Here is a 21761-nt window from a genome sequence, read left to right as displayed (position 1 = left end):
GTCTCTTAGTATAATAAATTATAGTAGTTGAATTTTTATTGTAAACCAATTTTACACCTCTATTATAAAACTCTATTTGGTCATTACTTATTTTGTATATTGCTAGATTTAATTGATAATATTTTTTGTTTTGTTTTTTTTTGTTTGGTTTTTTTTTGGTACCGGGGATCAAACTCGGGTCCTTGCGCTTGCGCGGTAGGCGCTGGAACTACTGAGCTAAATCCCCTGCCTAATTGATAATATTTTATGATAGACTTTTGCAACCATGATCAAAAAACATTATGGTCTATATTTTTCTTATTTTATATATTTGTTCAGCTTTTTAAAAATTAGGATTAAGTTGACCTTATGATAAAAGTTGGGGAGAGTTCACCCCTCCTCTATTTTTATTGAACATCACCAATGAAAGTGTTTGATTTTTAAAAGTGTTTTGTAGAGAACTAGAGAAAATCAAAAAATTCATTTGGAACCAGAAGAGACCTAGAATAGCAAAAGCAATTCTAGGTAACAGAGACATGGCAGGGGGTATCACAACCCCCAACTTGAAACTATACTACAAAGCTACTGTGATAAAAAAAAATAGCATGGTACTGGCAAAGAAACAGACCTGAGGATCAGTGGAATAGATTAGAAGGTGCAGAAACAACTCCAGACATACTCAGGCACCTCATCTTTGACAAAGGAGCCAACCACCTTCATTGGAAGAAAGCTAGCCTATTTAATAAATGGTGTTGGAAAAACTGGGTTTTTTTGCTTAAATTCTTTTATTGGTACATTTTAGGTATATAATACATTTACATTTATCATTGGGTGCTTGTACTTGTACATGATATACCTTGGTTCTTATTTTTTCCCCATTACCTGTGCACCCTGCACCCCTCCACCCTTCCCTATTTATATACCCTTTGTTTCCACTTTTTTCTTTTCTCATAATTGGAAAAACTGGCTTTCAACCTGCCAAAGATTAAAACTAGACCTATATCTATCACCATGCACTAAACTAAGATCGAAGTGGATTAAGGATCTAAATATTAAAACACAAACACTAAACTTGCTGGAAGATAAGTTAGGTAGAACTCTGATGACATTGGCGTAGGAAAAGATTTTATGAACAAAACCTCAGTAGCACGGGAGCTAGCACAAAGAATCAACAACTGGGATCTCATCTTATTAAAAAGCTTCTGCACTGCAAGAGAAACCACCAACAGAGCTAAGAGACAACCTACAATGTGGGAAAAAATTTTAGCTGCTGTACCTCAGATAAAAGTCTACTATCTAGAATATATAAAGAACTGAAGAAAATCAGACCCCCCAAATTTAAAGACCCAGTTCAAAGATGGGCATCTGAAATGAACAGACATTTCTCAGAAAAAGAAGTAAAAGCAGCAAATAAATAATGAAAAAATGTTCAACATCACTGGTCATTCGAGAGATGCAGATGAAAACAACACTGAGATTCCACCTCACCCCAGAAACAAAGGCTGCTATCAAGAAATCAACCAATAACAAAGGTTGGCAGGGGTGTGGGAAGAAAGTATCCCTTCTCCATTGTTGGTGGGAGTGCAGAGTGATGCAACCACTGTGGAAATCAGTATGGAGATATCTCAAAGAACTAGGGCTAGAGGTGCCATTTGACCCAGCTATTCCCCTGCTGGATATCTTCCAAAAAGAATTAAAAGAACCATACCACTGTGATATATGTGCACCCATTTTTATAGCAGCACAGTTTGTAATAGCTAAAGCTTGGAAACAGCCCAAGTGCCCATCATTTGGAAACTGGATAAAGAAGATGTGGGGTTTTTTTTTTATAAAATGGAGTACTATTCAGCCATAAAGAATGAGAAAGTAGAGACATTTGTAGCTAAATAGATGTATATTGAGGCCATACTGTTAAGTGAAGTAAGTAGGATACACATGTGTAAATACTGAATCGTTTCTCTAGTGTGAGAAACTGAAAGTGTAAATAAGGATTAAATTGAGTAAAATGAATAATTGATAATTTGAAATAGGAAGAACAGTTCCAAAGGGGTAGCGAAAATGAGAGGGGAAGGGGAAAGGAAAGAAGGGAAAGGAAAAATTATGAGAAAATAAAAAGATGGAAACAAGGTCTATGTAAATAGGGAAGGGTGGAGGGGGTGAAGGGTGCACAGGTAATGGGGAAAAAATAAGAACCAAGATATGTCATGTACAGGTACAAGCACCCAATGATAAATGTAAACATATTGTATACCTAAAATTTACCAATAAAAGAATTTAAGTAAAAAAAAAAAGTGGTTTTTAGAAATTGCTGGTGATGCTATTTGGACATGCAGTTTTCTTTGTGGGAATGCTTTTACATAAAAATTCAACTTATATAATATAAAAATGGACCATTTTCAATAAGTGGATTTTTCAAGGACTTTGATCATCTCATCAGTCCACTTATTATCTTTTTAATGCCTGTGGGATCTATAGTAGTATCCCCTTTTTCAATATTGACTGAAATTTATATTTTCTGTTTTGTTCCCTGATTTTTCTTGCTAAGGCTTATCTGTATATTCACTTATTTAAAAATTAACTTTCACACTATTTTTATCATTTTACAATTTTGTCCATTGACTTTTCATTCTTTTATCTTTTGTATATAAGTTTTTGAACTTTTTCTAGTTTTTCAAAGTGGATGGTTAATTGGTTTGGGATTTTTTCTAATATATGCTTCCTATACTAAATTTTCTGGTCACTATAAAGTAGCTATATTATAAAAGTATAAAAAATTTGACTTAAAAGGTTATTGTTTAGTTTGAAATATTTTTAAATTTCCCCTTTGATTTTTAGAATAACTCATTGATTATTTAAAAGTATGTTGTTTAGGTTCCAAGTATTTTTGAATCTTTGCTACAGAAAATCTGTAGGATCAGTATAGATCCTTCAGATATTAAAAAGATAGTAATTGGAAAGATAAAGTGGACAAAAATCTGAGAAAACCCTACTTATTGAATTTAGTTTAATTATATGTTAAATAAATTTTTACTCAAAACCATTTCTGTAGGACTGAGATGTAACTTGGAGGTAGAACAATTGCCTAGCATCTGCAAGGCCATGGGTTCAATCCTCAGTAGTGCGAAACAAAATTAAAAAACCATTCTACAAAGAAAATTTCAGTTAGCCTCACCAATATTTTCCTAATTTCACACCATTTGGTCAAGGAACATAACCTGTGTGGTTCTACTTTTTTGGAGTATGAAACCCCTCACACACAGAATATAGCCTTTTTTGGTGACTGTTCTGTATGTATTACAAAGAATGTATATTTTGCTGCTCCTAGGTGGAAAGCAGTACAGTGAGCAATTGGGCACCAATACTCTAGAAGAGGGGTGTCTAATGCAATAATCCCTTAAAGCTGGGTGTTGGAACCTCGTATTTTATTTCGAATGTGTGTATTTCTTTTCCTTTTTAAAATTTTTCATTTTTTGTATCACATATTCAAAAGTTTTAATATTAAGTGTGTAAATATTTAGGATTTTTGTATCTTTCAGATTGATCATTTTATTACTCTGAAATTACTCTAAAATTCTTGTTGCTGTGTTCTGTATGCCATGTGTCTTCTTGTAGCTTGGAAAGTTTAGGAATTTTTAATTTTGAATATAATGCACCTAGATATTATATACATTTTATCTTGTTCAGGATATTGAACCTTTTGGATCTGAAAGTTTGTGGCCTTCATCACTTCAGAAGTTTCTTGACCATGTGTTTTGAGGCATATTTTCATTATTTTCTTTCCATCTGAAAAATCTAATTATTATTTTTTTTGTATTAAATTCTTTTATTGGTACATTGTAGGTATACAACACAATTACATTTCTCATTGGGAATTGTATCTTTATATAATGCATCTTGGTTCTTATTTTTTCCCCATTCCTAGCCCTCCCTTCACCCCCTCCACCCTTCCCTATTTACAAAGACTTTATTTCCATTTTTTCCATTTCTCATCATTTTTTCCTTTCCCTTCTTTCCTTTCCCCTGCTCCTCCCACTACCCCTACCCCTTTGGACCTTTTCTTCCCATTTTACATTATCAATTATTCATTCTAATAATTGGTACATTTTAGGTATACAATATAATGATATTTATCATTGGAAATTTGCGCCTTTACATAGTCTCTCTTGGTTCTTTGAAAAATCTAATTATTATATACTAAATCAAGACTCAGTGATTTGGTCCCATAGATTTCAGATGTTTATTCCTTTTATTACTCTTTGTTTTCTTCCTTAGGTTTCATTTTTGGATAATATATATTTACTTTTCTTCAAGTTCAGTGATATTTTTCTTTGATGTATGCAGATGAGCCCATTACATGAGTCCTTTTCTGATGTATTTTTTATTGCAAGCATTTGAGGTTTTTAAATTTATTCATTTATTTATTTAAAAAATTTTTATTTTTATTTTTATTTTTGGTACTGGGGATCAAACTTGGGACCTTGTGCTTGCGAGGCAGCTGGCAGCACCACTCAGCTAAATCCCCAGCCCCTTGAGGTTTTTTTAAAATTATTGTCATCTCATTTCTGAAACTTCCCCCATTTTTTCAAATGATGTTCCTCATATTCCCTAAGTCCTTGAACATACTTGTGATAGCTACATTTAAAACCCTATTTGATACTGGTACTTCTGATATTTAGATAACCTCTGGATTTGCTTATACTCAATGAATTTTTCTGGTAAGAAATCCTTTTTGTTTGTTTTTGCTTCTCATATCTTGGCAGAACCTTGGAAGATTTCTTTCAAGTTGCCAGTGTGGTTTTCAGCTTTTTGGATCACTGACTTTCTGATTGTTGCTGGACTTTCTGTTTTTTGTTGTTGCTGTTGTTTGTTTGTTTGTTTTGGTCTCCAAACTGTAAAGGACTGGAATGCCTTTGGGGAACTTTTCTCAGTTTTTTTGCACCTGCCACAACTTTCAGCAAGTCACTGCTTAGTAGCTGAGGAAATCTCTGCCTGACTGGACAAAGGAGGGTGGGTGGGAGAGGGTCTCTCCATGCTGTCCTCTCCTGCTCCATACATTCTATATCCCACTTGTCCACTCTACACATTTACTATGACCTCCTGAGGAAGAATTGCTTTGTGGGGACATTTTCTCCCTGCGGCTAGGGCTTCTTAGGATTCTAGTCTCAATTCTAATTTGACACACCAGCTTTGAATGATTTTTCCCATGCTTTTGCAAATTCCCTCATATCACGATTCAATTTTACCAGGAATGGAAATAGGTATGAATCTCTACTAATGTATAAAGGGTTAATAGCTTCTGGACTTCGGTTCATTTAGGTGTCTTTAAATGCTCTCCTTCCTCTGAGATTAAGAAGAGTTCAGATTTGTAGTGTACTGGTCATGTTCTCATTGTTGTAATGATACTTTTTCATACTAGAGCCAGAAACGAAGTCCTTAGACTGGTGCCTGAAAGATATAATAATAAAATCACATAGTTAAGTGTTTATGAATCAAATAAAGTAGTTCTTAATGTTTTTTTGATTACAGCTCATTTTCTAAATTAAATTCTATCACTCAGTTTCCCAAATATTTTCACCAGATACCCTTTGAGCGTTTTTAAAAATTCAAATCCATATTTAAAAGAAGAATGTTTGCTATAATTCAGACATTAAAAACAATGTTGTTCTACAGACTTCACCTAAAGGAAAAAGATCTAAAAAATATTTTGAGTAAATCTCAGTTTTAGAAAGGGTATACATTTTTCCAAGACAATTATGAATTAAAAGGGATGTCATGGTTTTATTCAGCTTCTACTCATTATGTTCTTGCATTAATATATTAAAATTTAGCTATTTTAGACACATCTAAATTCTAAAGATGGTCATAAGGTTAATTAATGGCTGAACATTTGTCTTCATTTGTCTAATATATTAAACTTTTCTTTTTTTCTCTTTAGGAATCTCCAAAACCAAAATATTAGATTGAAAACAAACATGGCTCACCATATTACCTTTCTTTGGATAGTTTTAATTCTGCTTCTCCAGAATTCTGTGTTAGCTGAAGATGGGGAAATAAGATCAAGTAAGAACAATCAACACTGTCTCTTTTCGTATAAAGTATCTGCCCTGTAGGATGGTTATCAGGACTGAATGATATAAATAAATCTATATAAGTGGATTAGCATAATGATATTTCAGGAAATGGTGACCATTTCTTTGACTGCCTGCAAGAAAGATTGCACTAGAGATAGAGAGCTATAATAATTGTGGTTCTGCTACCCAGGCCAACATTTGCAGATAATATACTTCTTTTTAGAAGTTTGCTTATATTTTTATTTTAAAATTCATAAACATAAACAGTATAAATCGACTAAGGTCTCTATAAGAGTTAAAACATATGGCTCAACAATTCAATTTTATTTGACTATAAGTTAATTAAATAATAATATTTAATGTTTGTATAACTCTCTTATAGCATAAGAGCACGCTACAAGATACATACCCTTGTCTCTACATTTTCAGTATAAAAAGAGACCTGCAGAATTAAAGAGCTTTCCTTAGTGTCCTTCAGCTGGTTACAGCAGTTATTAGTACTTGAACTATGCTTTATATCTTTAATTCTGATCTTTTCCTTTGATAACATTTGTCTCTATAAGGAGAGGTCTCTTGTATTTTGTTTGGAGTTAATAAATGGCAATATTTGCTTTTGTACCCCTGCTCTTGGATAACCTTACAGTAATGAAATGCATGCTCTATGGCTCTATGACAGGAGAGATGTAGGAAGAGCCAAGAACAACCCTGTAAGAAATACAATGACAGAATCAGGTGGCACACAAATACTGCCAGGTTCAGATAATATGAATGTCAGTATTTAGGAAGAGCCAACGTTAATCTCTGCAAATAAAACTTTTCTCTCCTTTTGTATCTCCCAATAAAAATCCTAAAGCATAACATTTCAATACCAGCCTGGCTTCCAAAACTAACAGAAGAATGGCATTCTTTTGGTTTTGCAAATTTCCCCATAGGCAGAATTCCATTCCTACTGACCCTGCCCTGAACACCAAGAGTAGTCACCATGGCAGAGGTTCATGAAATTGTATCCTTTATACACTTCTGAGGGCACCATCACTTGTAATATAGCATCATAGTAATGAATAATGTCATAATCATCATAAATTTTTCTGACAAATCCATGTTTTGTCATTTTTGGTAAGTTCTTGGCTTATCAAAATTCACAACATTAGTGTTTATTTTTCTGGTGTCTGTGATGGGTGAGCTAAGGTAACTACAAAATTGGAACCTCTTTATTTAAATCTTGTCAGTGTCCCAGGTATCTAAGTAGAAATAAATAAAGGAAGGAAAAGGATAGGAAGAAAAGATAAGACAAGGAAAGGGAAAAGGGGAGGTAGCTTGATTTATCCCTAAGGAGATACAAAAATAGTAGGAATACTAATTATCACTAATCAGTATTTTCCTTAGTACCTACTTCATTGTTATGATATCTTATTCTCAAACATTTACAGAAAATAAACCATCTTTATTTTCACTTTAAATTAGACATCTGATCAGTACCTGAGGGAGTTCATTAATATGAGCAAAATCACAAGACTCAATATTTGTTCTCATAGTACTTTAACTCCACATCTCGTCTTTTTCCAGCTCATCATCTTGAGAGTTATATGGTTCTCCTCAAACCAAATGAAAATGTGCTGCATTTTAGAAACAAAAATGAATATAAATGAATATAAAAGTATCTGTCATGAGGGTCATAAACCACAGTTATTTTTGCTGTATTGAATGTGGAACTTAGGAAAGAAGAAGGCAAATACAGCAGTTCCTGACTGCAGTATGTTGGCCATTTCCAACTATTGGGTTTCTCAAAGTTTTTTTGTCTATCTTTCATCTCTGGGCCTTAGAGCTTGCTGGTCCTTTTGAATATCCTCTTCTTCATTTGGTTAAAATACTCATCTCTAAGAGATTGCTAGTCAGCGTTTCATAAAACCTTCCCTTAATCTTCCACAATTAGGTTGCTACCCATCTTGAGTGTTTTCATAATACTTGGCACTTTCTCTAACTGACAAGTTTTCTGTTTTATTAGACTGTGAGATTTTGGGAAATCTTGTGTCCATTTGAACCTTGTTCATAGCATGATGTGATATTGGGCTAACAATATACTATACTAAAAAAAAATAAATAGGCTTAGAAACTTATATACTGTAGAAAGAGTTAAGGAGATTTCTTTTTCTTTTTTTTTGGTAACTACTTATAATTTGTCTAGGTGTAAGTTGCACTATCATTTTTATCCTAATGAGACTTTAAGATATATTGCCTATATAATCTTCTGGTTGTGTCAAACCAAGAAATCCTTATCAAGAAAGAAATGGCTTTATGTCCTTGAACATAAGATTCATTTAACTGAAGCTAATGTCTTGTTGTATTATTGGTTGAAGAGAGACCAACACTTTAGAAACTAATCTTGGATGTAGTGATCTTGTGGTCTTGTTCCATTTAAGTTTTACCAACAACATTAGTATGAAATTGTATTGGCTAGTTGAATCTTGGAGTTGACAGAAAATCTGTTTTATTTTGTTTCTCATTCATTGGTTTGTAGTTTTAGATGCTTCTTTTTAGCATTAAACTTAACGTATTTCACTGATTATTTAAAGTAAGCAATGATGTTAGTGCATAGCTGAAAATCCATGCATTTTAAACTTTTCATTTTCTGGTTTTCACACAACAAATATTCTCTGGTGATTTTGTTTTTTGCTTAGGCTGCCGTACAGCTCCAACAGACTTGGTTTTCATCTTAGATGGATCCTACAGTGTTGGCCCAGAAAACTTTGAAATAGTGAAAAACTGGCTTGTCAATATCACAAACAACTTTGATATAGGACCAAAGTTTATTCAAGTTGGAGTGGTCCAGTATAGTGACTACCCCGTGTTGGAGATCCCCCTGGGAAGCTACGATTCAGGACAGAATTTGATGGCAGCAATGCAGTCCATACACTACTTGGGAGGAAACACAAGGACTGGGAAGGCCATCCAGTTTGCCCTTGATTACCTTTTTGCCAAGTCCTCACGATTTCTAACTAAGATCGCAGTGGTGCTTACAGATGGGAAATCCCAAGATGAAGTTAAGGATGCAGCAGAAGCAGCAAGAGACAGTGGAATAACATTATTTGCCATTGGCGTTGGTTCAGAAACAGAAGATGTGGAACTTCGAGCAATTGCTAACAAGCCCTCCTCTACATATGTGTTTTATGTGGAAGACTATATTGCAATATCCAAAATAAGGGAAGTGATGAAGCAGAAGCTTTGTGAAGGTAAGTCTTTGCATCCTTTGGAAGCAGTAATTGCGTTTTTTACATTATGGTGTTACACTGACGTAGCTACACTGTTCTATTTAATGTCAAATTATTTATAATATCAGAACTGAGGTGAGCATGAATTTTTGTGCAATACTTATTCTGGATAAATACTATTTTAAAAATAATTACTTTCTAATAAAATTTAATACAATTTTTGCTGTATTTCATTTTCTTTTCAATTATGATGAAAGGAAAATAAAGACAATAAAAAATATGTAAACCACATATCATCACATAACTCTTGCAAATTAATTTTTCTATATTTTCATCCTAATCTTTTCTTCCTTTTTTCTTAATGAACCTTAGAGTTTACCTACTTGCCTAAATAAGGATACTGTTACATACATAAATCCATAGTCTTACACTGTACTGCATACATAATATTTTACTGTTAGCAAGGTAACAAACAGTCCCCTGTAGTAATTTATTTAATAATTTTCCGGTTTTTATACTTTTAATTTATTACTGTTTTATTTATATAAAATAATAGTGAATATTCTTGTACATAATTCTGAATAAGAACCTTTTATTTTTTCAGAAATGTCATATTACTGACATTTTAAAAGGTCTGGGGAAATGATAAACTTTGAACTTGAAAAAGACTTATGCCCTTTTCAAAGAACATTTGAATAATAAAGTACTTACTACTATATTATGTTTGTATCATTTCATAAAATCCAACTTCATGTTTTTGAGGATATAGACATGCTTATGTTTGGATTATTTGGGGAGGATAATTTATTAATATCTTTCATTCTTTACATTATATACATTTAGTTATTATGATATTGATATAAAATTTAAAAACTTTTATTTTCCAGTTTACCTTGAAAGACTACAAAAATAGGTTGGTTCACATTTAATGAAAAAATTCCTATATGTTTGTATGGGCAGCAAATTATGATATTAATTATTCTATTTTGCTCATGTTTTATTTAACAAAAATAATAGAGAAAGACATTTTAAAGATTTTCTCTGCAATTCTTATCTAAGAAATACAGAAATTCAAGCATCTCTCTTAACCAAACATTATCACAGAGCACCATAACAAGTATATATGGTCATCACCATGTTTTTAATGAGTTTGAAATAGTACCACTGAGTTAACTATCATCATCTTCAACAGGTCAGAGAGGTTAATTTTTTCATAAGCTGGCAGATTAGTTAGAATTTCTTTATTTCAAAGCCAAATATATTTCATTCTAAAATAAAATTTTCCTGGAAGAGTTTCACTTAGGCATTTTGTTCTAAAGTATACATATAACTGACAAAATATATCTGTTTGGTATTTGTTTCAGAAATATATTTGATAGATATATATTTTGGTAAATGCATTCTTTTTTTTTTTTTTGGTACCGGGGATCAAACTCGGGACCTTCTGTTTGTGAGGCAGGTGGCAAAACCACTGAGCTAAATCCCTGGCCCAGTAAATGCATTCTTTTAAAAAAAATTTAATTACACATGAAAGAGTAGTTGTACTTAAAAGGCTAAAAATGTTCTGTAAGCTGAAATGTACAATTTGTTAAAAAGCTGAAATTTTGCCAAATATTTCTTTACACTCAAAGAAAGGACGTAATGTTTGTGTTTACTCTGCTCACATATGTGCTTCTTGAATAGTCATCTTTTAAAATGTAGTTTTTGAAGTTATATTTATGGAATGTCTCGGTTTTTTGTACTTGCCTTTTTTTTTTTTTTTGTACCAGGGATCGAACTCAGGTCCTTGAGCTTGCGAGGCAGGCGGCAGAACCCCTGAGTTAAATCCCTGGGCCTGTACTTGCCTTTTTATAGTCTGTATTTTCATGATCAATGCACTAAATTAATGTATTATCTTACAGAAACCTCGACTCATAATTTTCATTAGAATCATTTGACAGTTCACATGCTCTTTTGACAAATAGTTAAGTTCTTCTGTGAAACACTTAATATATAAGATTATTATTTGCTAATAATTTAAATTTTTATATTCTACTGTGGTTGATTTACAGTGAAGAATGTATTATTTCCTGTTTGTGACCTCATAATTTGTTTCATTTTCATGGACCTACTGTTTACCTGGAAGTGTTACCTCCAATATTTTCTTTGTGTGAAGACCATCATTTTTGTGATAGGCAATGGTTTATTTACCTATTTACCTAAAAGTTTATTATTATTATCATCTTCATTGCTACCACTGCTACTACTTTTCCTTCTCTTTTTCTTTTTCTGCTTCCTTTGCTCCTCCTCTTTCTCTCATAAAACATGTATGACATGAAATTTATTAACAAAATTAAATTGTACAGTATCATGAACTATACACACAGTGTTGTAATACAGTTCTTTAGAACTTTTCATCTTATTTAAGTGAAACTCAATTTTCAGGTATATATCCAGATGGATCTTAATATATGGAGAATTAAGCAATTCTCATTTCTTTCTTTTCCAAGCCACTGATACCCTCACTATCCTTTCTGTTTCTATGAATTTAACCACTTTGGATATATAAATAGCAGCATGTTTGTCCTTCTGTGGCTGGTTTATTTCACTCAGTATAATATCTTTAAGGTCTGTCATATTGTCTCACATGATAGGCTTTCTTTTTATGGATGAATAGTATTGTATAATATTTATACACCACATTTTTTATTCATCCACTTTCTCATTCATCCATCCATGGATATTTAAGTTGTTTGCACCTTTTAGCTATTGTGAATAAGCCTCCATTGAATATATAGAATACAAATGTTTCTTTATGATTCTTTTTTTCTTCAATTCTCTTTGATAAATGTCCAGAAGTGGGATTGCTGTATTATGTGGCACTATGGTTCTGATCTAGAGTGTTCCTCAAAACCCTCATGTATTCGAAAGTGGGGCTTTTGGAAGATGATTGTCTTATGGGGGCCATCAGTTGACTCACTGTTAGGAGGTAGGGGCTGACCAGAAGAGGTGGTCACTGGGGTCAGAACCTGGAAGGGTGTATCTCCCTCCTTGGCTCCTCCCTTCTCTCACTATCCTTGTGGCCATGATGTGAGCAACTTTCTTCCCCATCAGACCCTTCCTCCATGCCTTTACTGTCTTGGAGCCAGCCAACCATGGACAGAAAGTGAGCCAAAATAAGCTTCTCCTTTAAATCGTAGATGTTGGGTATTTTGTTCCAGCAATGAGGATGTGTCTAAGATATGGGATAATCCTATTTGTAATTTTTAAGGAAACTTCATACAGTTTTCCATAGCATTTCATCAACTGACATTACAGGTAACAGTGTATAAGAGTTTCTAATTCTCAAGACCCTTATCAGTACTTATTTGCTGATTTTTTTCCCCTGGCCATCCTAACTTGGTTTTGATTTTATTTACTTGAGAATTAGTGATGTAAAGCATTTTTCATATACCTCTTGGCCTTTTATGTCTTCTTTAGGGAAGTATCCATTCAATTCATCTGATCATATTGGAAAAGAGGCCTTTTATATTGAATTATAGTAGTTAGTTCAGATACTAACCACGTACAAGATACATGGCAATTATATTTTCCCATTGTGCAGGTTTCCTTTTTCATCCTTTTCACTGCTTCCTTTGCTTTGCAGATTTCACATGATCTAATCCTATTTTGAGTATTTTTGCTTTTGTGCTTGTAATTTTTGTGTTAGTTTAGGATATCATTAACAAGACCAGTATCATGAAGCTTTTCCTCTCTTCTTTCATCAGTTTTATAGCTTCAGGTTCATTTTTGTGGGATTGTGTAAGTTAATAGTTCAATTTCTTTTTTTTTTTGGTACCAGGGATCGAACTCGGGTCCTTGCGCTTGCACAGCAGGCGACAAAACCACTGAGCTAAATCCCCGGCCCCCAATTTCATTCTTTAATATGTGGATATCCAATTTTCCCAGCACTATTCTTGGTTCATTGTATAATTTGGGCACTCTTGTTAAAGACTATTTATATTTATATGCCCCCTCCACTAGGTCCTATTCAGTTCTGTTGGTCTATAGTCTGTCTTTGTCTCCACACTATTTTGATTACTGTACCGTTGTTAGAGAATGAAGTCAGAAAGAGTATGGCTTCCAGCTTTGGTGTTGTTTTTTTTTCCTCTCTCTCAATGTATTTGGGGTATTTGTGGTCCTTTATGGTCCCATATGAATTTTAAAGTTTTTTTCTATTTCTACAAAAATTAGTATTTTTGTAATGATTGCATTGAATATGTAGAAAGCTTTGGGTAGTGGGAACATTCTAAAAAGAAGTCTTTTAATCTATAAACATGAGATTTTTCCATTTATTTTTGTCTTCATTTCATTTCAGCAGTGCTTTATAATTTTCAGTGTCTAATTCTTTGAATCCCTTAGCTAAGTTGATTGTTAAGTATTTTACTTTTTCTTCCTGTTGTTAATGTGATTGGTTTTTTTTTTTATACTGGTTATGGTGGTGGAATAAGGATAATTCATGTTTCTAACTTCTTATCATTATTTTGTGCTTGGAACCATTGAGCTCCCATCTTCTGGTTATTCACAAAATATGGAATAAATTATTGTGAACTTAGTCCCTCTCTTATGCTGTAGAAAATGGGAACTCATTGCATCTGTGTTATGGTACTTATTACCGAAGCTCTTCTACTCTCCCTTCTCTTCACCCTTTCCAACCTCTACTAATCACTATTATACATTCCAATCTACTTTTTAAAACATTCACACATGAGAGAGATTACATAGTATATGTTTCTGTCTCTGATTTATTTCACTTACAATAATGTCTCAAGGATCCAATCATTCTGCTGCAATGAGAGATATCAATCTTTTTATGGTCATATAATATTCAATTGTGTGTATATGCCACATTTTAAAAGTTCATTCATCCATTGATAGGAAACTAGGTTGATTCTGTAGCTTAGTATTGTGACTAGCTCAGCAAAAAAGAGACATATAAATATTTATTAGATATGCTGATAAAAATGACACTATATATATTTTTTCCTAAAAGTGGGATATGTGTGTTATGTGTGTTAGGTCATATGTATGTTAGTCACCTTTCCATCATTATGAGAAACTATCTGACATAAACAAATTAAAGGAAGAAAGGTTTATTTTTATTGATGGTTTCAGAGGTTTCCATCCATGGTCAGTTGACTCCATTGCTTTGGACCTGAGACAAAGTGGGACATCATCATTGATGGGCATGATAGACCAAAGCTGCTCACCTCATGACCACTGGGAAGAAGCAAGTGTATTAGTCAGTTTTTACATTTCTGGGACAAATTACCTAACACTTACAATGTAAGGAAGGAGGTGTACACTTGGCTCATGATATCAGATGCTTCACTTCATGGTTGGATGGTTCCGAGGAACGATCACCAAGGTGGAAGAATATGACATAACAAAGCTGCTTATATTGTGGTGGTCAGAAAGCAGAGCAGGGCAACAGTACCAGAGAGGAAGGGACAAGTGACTAGATATAGATTCGAAGGTCACACTTTTATCATCTACCCAGACATACCCTGAAGTGTGCTTTCCTAATTCCTTAGGTACATTCCAAGACAACCAAGTTGACAATCTAACTTAACTCTCACATTCCACTTCTTGTCAATTTATTCCTAAACATATCCCCTTAAGCCATATTTAATCTCCAAATAAACATAAGATTATAATTCTGCTTGATATAACTGTCCCACATAAAACCAAAACACAACAATCCCTTCTCCAAAGTCTCAGTATTTCCAACAATGTCAAAAAGTCCAAATCAAAGTCTCCTCTAAGACTCAAGACAAGTTCTTAGCTATAAATCTGGGTAAAAATAAAAACTACATAGTCACAAGGTATAATACACAGGGTAAATATACCCATTCCAAAAGGCAGGAATGGGGGATAGGAAAGAATAGGACCAAAACAAGCCTAAAACTAAAACCCAGCAAGGCAAACATTAAATCCTATAGCTTCACGTCCACCACATGAAGCTCCAAAGGTAAGCTCCAAAGGGAATGTGCAGCCCTGCCCCTAAAGCCTTGCAGGTTGCAGCCTACATGGCCTCAATTTGGATTAGCTTCACTGTCTGCCTGTATCATTTTTTCTGCTGATGTTACATGTTACTAGCTTGTCCAGTTTCTGGGAAGTCTCCACCTTACCTTCAGCTTCACTTTAACAATTTCACAAATCACCCTCTCAGGAGCACATTGTCCAGCTCCACAGGCCTACCTCTGAAATCTATGTGGAAGATTCCAGGAAATCACAGCTCTTGCATTCTGCATTCCTGAGCAAGTAGTCAAGGCCCCTTGGACCATCACTGCAGTGGCCTCTGAGTACCTAGACAGTTGGGTATAGTGAAGTGAATCCTGGGGAAATAATTTCCTAAGACTTTTCAAGCAGGGGTCCTAGGTCCTCTTCATAAGGAAAAGTTTACACTTTTGCACCCTTGAGCTTGCCATAGTGGCTTCTTGCTGATTCTTAAGATGTCTTCAAGGCGTCTTTCTTCTTGTCTCTTTACAAAGTACTAGGTGTATTTTAATGGGGTTAGTCTCTTCAGCAAGCACAACTTTTTTGGCCCCAATTTTACACATGGCTCCTTTGGTCCAAAATTTAAGTTTATCAAAGTTTTCTGATGCTTTTTCTCCATGATTCTCACTATAAATCTGACTAAAAGCAAGAAGTATCCAGGGCACCATCTGAATACTGAACTGCTTTGAAATTTCCTCTGCTTAATCTTAGAGTCCTGCAAAGTCTTAGGAACATGGGAAAAATGTAGACAACTTTTTTTTTTTTTTTGCTAGAGTGCCACACACATGGCCTCTAATCTGATTGCTAATGTATTCCTTGTTCCCAACTGAAACCTCCTAAGTCTGGCTTTCACTGGCCCCATTTCCTTTTTTTCCTGTCATTTTTATCAGTACTTGTTTGTCATACATAATGATTACATTCATTGTGAGAAGTTAGTACATATATATAAAACACAATTTGTTTCTTTTTTTTTTCATCCCCTTACCCTCCTCTACCTCTCCCCTCCCTTCATCTCTTGGTCCTATTCCTTCTGACACCATTCTGGTCTTCTATACTCTAACCAAAATCTCACATAAGACCCTGCTTACATCATTCTAGGCCTTCTCCAGCCTACATCTGTAAACTTTCCAAAGTTCTCCTGCAAACCATATCTAAAGTCTTCTAAATCATATGGTCAGGTATAGTCACAGCAGCAACCCTACTGTCAGTACTAATTTTCTGTATTAATCACCTTTCTCTTTCTGGAACAAATTACCCTACACCTACAAATTAAAGAAGAGATATATATTTGGCTCGTAATTTCAGAGGATCTAGTCCATGGTTGGATGGGTCCAATCAAAGGCCATAAAAAAGCTACTTATTTCATGGCAGCTAGAAACAAGAGCAGGGGAACTGCACTAGAGAGGAAGAAATGAGGAACCAGATACAGATTCGAAGGGCACGTCTCATCATACGCTGAAACTCACTCAGAAGTGGGCTTTACTAATCCCCTGGGTTGCTTAAAGGGTGGATGGAAGGATTGAACATCTGGGACATGATATAGTCCCCACTATTTGCCCCCCATCATCCTTCTCCCTTCAACTAGGTTCCATCTGCTAAGTTTTCATCACCTTTCAGTAGTCTATCAAGTTTGAATTTATCAATGGATTATACCATTGATGAGATCAGAGCCTAAATGATCCAATCCTTCTGAAGAGCCCTACCTCTAAAAATTGTTCAACTGGGAACCAAGTCGTCAACACATGGGCTTTTGCGGGACATTCCAGATCCAAACAATATGCTACATCTATGTTTAGAATTTTGTACATGTAAGGTCGTGTCATCTATAAATAGAGATAATTTTAATTCTCCCTTTTTTAGTTTGGATGCCTTTTATTTCTTTTGCTTAAGCCTAATTGTTCTAATTAATACTAGCTTGAATATAAATGGTAAGACTGGACATCCTTCTCTTGTTCAGATTTTAGAGAGAAAATAGTTTTCACCATTGAATATGATGGTAGCTATGGACTTTTTATACATGCTTGTAGGTACATTCCTTATATACCTAATTTATTGAGATTGTTTATCATGAAAGAATGTTTAATATTGTCAAACTGCATCTATTAAGATGCTCTTGTGATATTTATCCTTTTTTCTGTTAAAGTGTTATATCACATTGATTGATTTTCATGTGTTGAACCATCCTTGAATCCCAAGGATGAATCCCAAGGATGAATCCCACTTCATCATAGTTTCTGATCCTTTTCTTGTACTGTTGAATTCAGTTTGTTAATATTTTGTTAAATATATATATATATATATATATATATATATATTCAGCACTATTGGTCTATAGTGTACTTTCTATGTCTTTTTCTGGCTTTTTAAAGGATAATACTGGCCTCACAAAAAGTTTGGAAGTGTCTACTCTCCTTCAACTTTTTTCAAAGAATTTCAGAAGGATTGAGATTAATTCTTCTTGGGAAGAATTCATCAGTAAAGCCATCTAATTCTGGCATTTCCTTTGATGTGAAATTTTGATTAGTCAATGAGTCTCCCTACTAGACACAAATATGTTCATATATGTTATTTCTTCATGATTCAGTTTTGGTATGTTTATTTTTATAGAATTTCATTCATTTTTATAGACTGTACCATTTTTGTTTATAGAGTTGTTTATAGTAATATCTTATTATCCTTTTTATTTCTGTTGCATCAGTTGTAATTACCCTTTTTCATTTCTGATTTTATGAGTCATCTCTCTTTTTGTCTTAGGAAATCTCAGTAAGGGATTTGCCAACTTTATTGGTTTTGTTAAAAAATTCAACTTTTGGCTTCATTGACATTTTCTTTTCTCTATTTCATTTATTTCTGCTCTAATTTATTACACTCCTTCAGCTAACTTTAGATGTATTTTTCTTTTACTAGATTGTTGAGGTATAAATTAGGTTCATGTTTAAATTATTTTTAATAAAAATATTATAGACATTTATCACTATAACTTGCTCCTTAGTACTATTATGGTACTATTGGTAAGTTTTAGTATAATTTTTTCATTTGTCTCTAAATAGTTCTAATTTTTCTTTGATTTCTTCTTTGGCATAAAGATTGTTCAAGAATTTTCACATATATTGAATTTTTTAGTTTTCTGTCTGCTATTAATTTACAGTTTCATTCCATTCTTGATGGAAAAAATATTGGCATGTGTTCACTCTTATAAATTTGAAACTTGTTTTGTGATCTATTATGTGATCTCACCTGAACCATGTTTCATGTGTATTTGAAAAAAAAAAAATGTATGCTCTGCTGCTGCTGAATAGAATGTCCTGTAAATATCTCTTAGGTTCCTTTGTTCTACAATGTTGTTCAACTATTTTATTTCTTTATTGCTAATCTCTTTGGAAGTTCTAATAATCATTATTGAAAGTAGAATATTGAAACCTGCCAATTTGTGTATTTCTATTTTTCCCTTCAGTTTGATAAATATTTGCTTCATATATTGGATGCTATGATGGTTATATTTTTCTCATGAATTGATTTATCATTACATAATATGTTTTGCTTATTCTGAGTTTTGGACTTAAAGTTTATTCTACATAAGTAATAAATATATTGTTATAACTAAATATAAGCAGCTCTCTTTGATTACTATTTGCATAGAAAATCTTTTTCTGTCTCTTCACTGTCAGCGTGTGTGTGTGCACTTCTTTCACTTTAAAATATGTCTTTTGTAGGCAGGCAGGATATAATTAGGTCTTATTTCTTTTTATCCATCCCTCCTCTCTCTACATTTTGATTAGGAAGTTAAACCCATTTACATTTAAATTGATTACTAATAGAAAAGTATTGCTATTGTTACTTCGTCAATTATTTTCGGCAAATTTTATAGTATTTTTTTCTATCTTGTTTTCCGTTGTTTATTGATATTTCATAATGATATACTTTAATTACTTTTTAATTTTTGTGTATTTTTCTTTTGTTTACCATAGGAGTAATATAAAATAGCACTAATTATAATGATATATTTAAGTTGATAAAAACTCATCTTTAATTACATAAAATATCTTTATATACATTTATTCTCCCACATATTAATGTCACAAATTACATCTCATATTGTATATCCATCAACATGTTTTATAATTATTGCTATTTTTATTATATCTTTTGATTTCTATACCAAAATTAAAAGCGGGACTTGTGTATCACCATTCAGTATTCTATGTTTGTCTCTGTATTTACCTTTACCAATAAGTTTTATATTTTATGCAATTGTGTTACTGTTTAGCATCTTTTCATTTCAGCTACAAGGATTGACTTAATTTTTCTTGTAATGTAGGCATAGTGGTTTCAAACACCCACAGCTTTTGCTTAACTAGAATAATATTTTTTCTCTTCCATTGTTTAAGTATAAATTGTCTGGGTATAATATTATTGGTTGGCAGCTTTTCTTTTTTCTTTTGTTTTTCAAGGTTTTCAATACATTGCTTTCTCTCTCTTTTGATCTATAAAGTTTCCATTGAGATATCCAATAATAGGTTCACAGAAGTTCTTTATGTGAGAAATTTTATGTGAGAATTCTACTGCATTATAAATTCTCCCTTTGTCACTGAATTTGATAATTTAATTATAATGTGTTTTAGTGTAGACACTTCTGGATTTACTTTAGCTGGAGCTCATTTGGTTTCTTGAATCTGGATATCCATTTTTCTTGACCAAATTTGGAAAGTTTTCAGGCATTAGTGATTATACTAAACTATCTGTATCTGTTTCTGTATCTGTATCTTTCTCATTCTCCTGAATGCTTTATTTGTCTGCTCAATAGTGTCCTATAAGCCCTTAAAGCTTTCTTCAATTTTTCTCATTTTTTAATTCTATTGACTAGATGATTTCAAGTGACCTGTCCTTAGATTTGTGGATTCTTTTTCTTTTTCATAAAGTTTGTTGTTGAATCCCTCTAGTGATTTTTTACTACAGTTATAGTTATCTTCAACTTCACTATATTGTGTGATTCCTCTTTATATTTTCTTTCTTTTCAGTGATATTTTGTTCATGCATTATTTTTTTCAGCTCATATGGCATCTTTATAAGTAGTTATTCGGAGTTCTTTATGTTGTAATTTCTATACTTCCATTACTTAAGTGTTGGTATCCAGAAATTTACCTTGTCCCTTTGATTGTGCCATGGCTCCTTATTTCTATGGGTATTTTTAGTTTTTAGCTTTATTTTAGGATTCAAATATTTGGGAAAAACAGTCACCTCCTCATTCTTCATAGAATGTTTTTGTACAGGAAGAGAACCACAATCAGCCAGCTAGAGATTTGAAAGGCCTCTGAAACTTTTTTTGTGAGTGTGGAATGCAGCATCTCTGAACCTGTACATGCAATTTTAAAATTTCTTTTTGAGATGCATTCTTCTTAAGTTGCCTAGGCTGCTCTTGGACTCAAATGATCCTCTCATGTGGTTCTCCTAATTTGTTGGGACTGGTTTGTCCATGCAATTTCTCAACTAGAATTTTTTTTTCAAAAACTTGTACTCTTTTGCCCTATCTGGCATTTATCTGTGGTACTACAACTTTTCTGGTTCTGCAGCCTCAAATCACTCCAGGCATCTTTTGTTCTCAGTCACCACTAACCATCCTAATCATCTAAATTTTTCTGGTTCCATATTAGCGCCCTGAGTCAGTGCTCTTAGATAGTTACTATTCCCTCAGGCAATTCTCTGAAAAGCCAGAGCATCAGATGTACATTCTACCTATCATAAAGGTATTTTGTTTTGTATATCATAATTAAATTGGTTCTTCTGGAATTGGCTGGAACTTCCTAACACATCATCATCCAGATGTCACTTTTCTATTCCTTTCTCGAGTCAACCAGGTATAGGTTTGGTGGAACAGAATGAGGAGGGAGAGAAAAATGTAATTTGGTCTTGCTCCCTTGAACCCTGAAAGATACCTTCCTTAGGTACCTTTAGGGGCTTCCAACTATTTTGGCTGAAATTACTGTGTTTCACATTTTGATTAGGTATGTCGAACTTGCTTTGCACAGTTGTAAGTAGCCAAAGAACAAGCTCTAGAAAATTGCTTGAGTGACTTCTGACTTTTGAATGATACAGGAAATTTGTATATTTTAATGAGTGTATGATATTCCTACTTAAGAAGGCCAGAGGACAGAAATCAGGCCTGATTTTGGCTCAACTTAGCACCTTTAGCCGTAGCTTCTTTGAAGAAGCCGTATAACTATTCTGTGAACAAGGTTAGACTAGCTGGGTAATATTCTATCATATGTAGTAAGATTTGATCCATATTATTGCTTTTTTAAATGGCACTAACATACCTGATAAACTTTGCCTTCTAGAACTTCCATAAAAACTCATATATTTAGTGTGCTGCTGATTGCTTATAAATTTTCAGCTTTGAGTCCAGATGTTTCATAGTAAAATATCTGCTTCCATTTTATTCTCTCATGGCAAATAAAAACAATTGAGAGATAGAGGGGGAGGCAGA

The 21761-nt window shown here is 33.4% G+C and overlaps 1 protein-coding gene across 2 annotated transcripts in view; it reads left to right on the top strand.

Moving 5' to 3' along the window:
- Col21a1 (collagen type XXI alpha 1 chain) overlaps positions 1-21761 on the top strand; it is a 246373-nt gene that overhangs the window by 106680 nt on the left and 117932 nt on the right. For both annotated transcript variants that reach the window (XM_087196008.1, XM_087196007.1), the window contains exons 2-3: positions 5915-6039; positions 8729-9280. In XM_087196008.1, coding sequence (XP_087052134.1) covers positions 5952-6039; positions 8729-9280 — 640 coding nt within the window. In that variant the 5' untranslated portion in view covers positions 5915-5951. The remainder of the gene's footprint in view (positions 1-5914; positions 6040-8728; positions 9281-21761) is intronic.

Source organism: Heterocephalus glaber, unplaced genomic scaffold (assembly GCF_053883595.1).
Source record: "Heterocephalus glaber isolate CG9 unplaced genomic scaffold, H.glaber_assembly_v1.0 deba00001610, whole genome shotgun sequence".
Classification (NCBI taxonomy): Eukaryota; Metazoa; Chordata; class Mammalia; order Rodentia; family Bathyergidae; genus Heterocephalus; species Heterocephalus glaber.
Note: the sequence above shows the minus strand (reverse complement) of the source record. Positions and strands in the feature narration are given on the sequence as shown.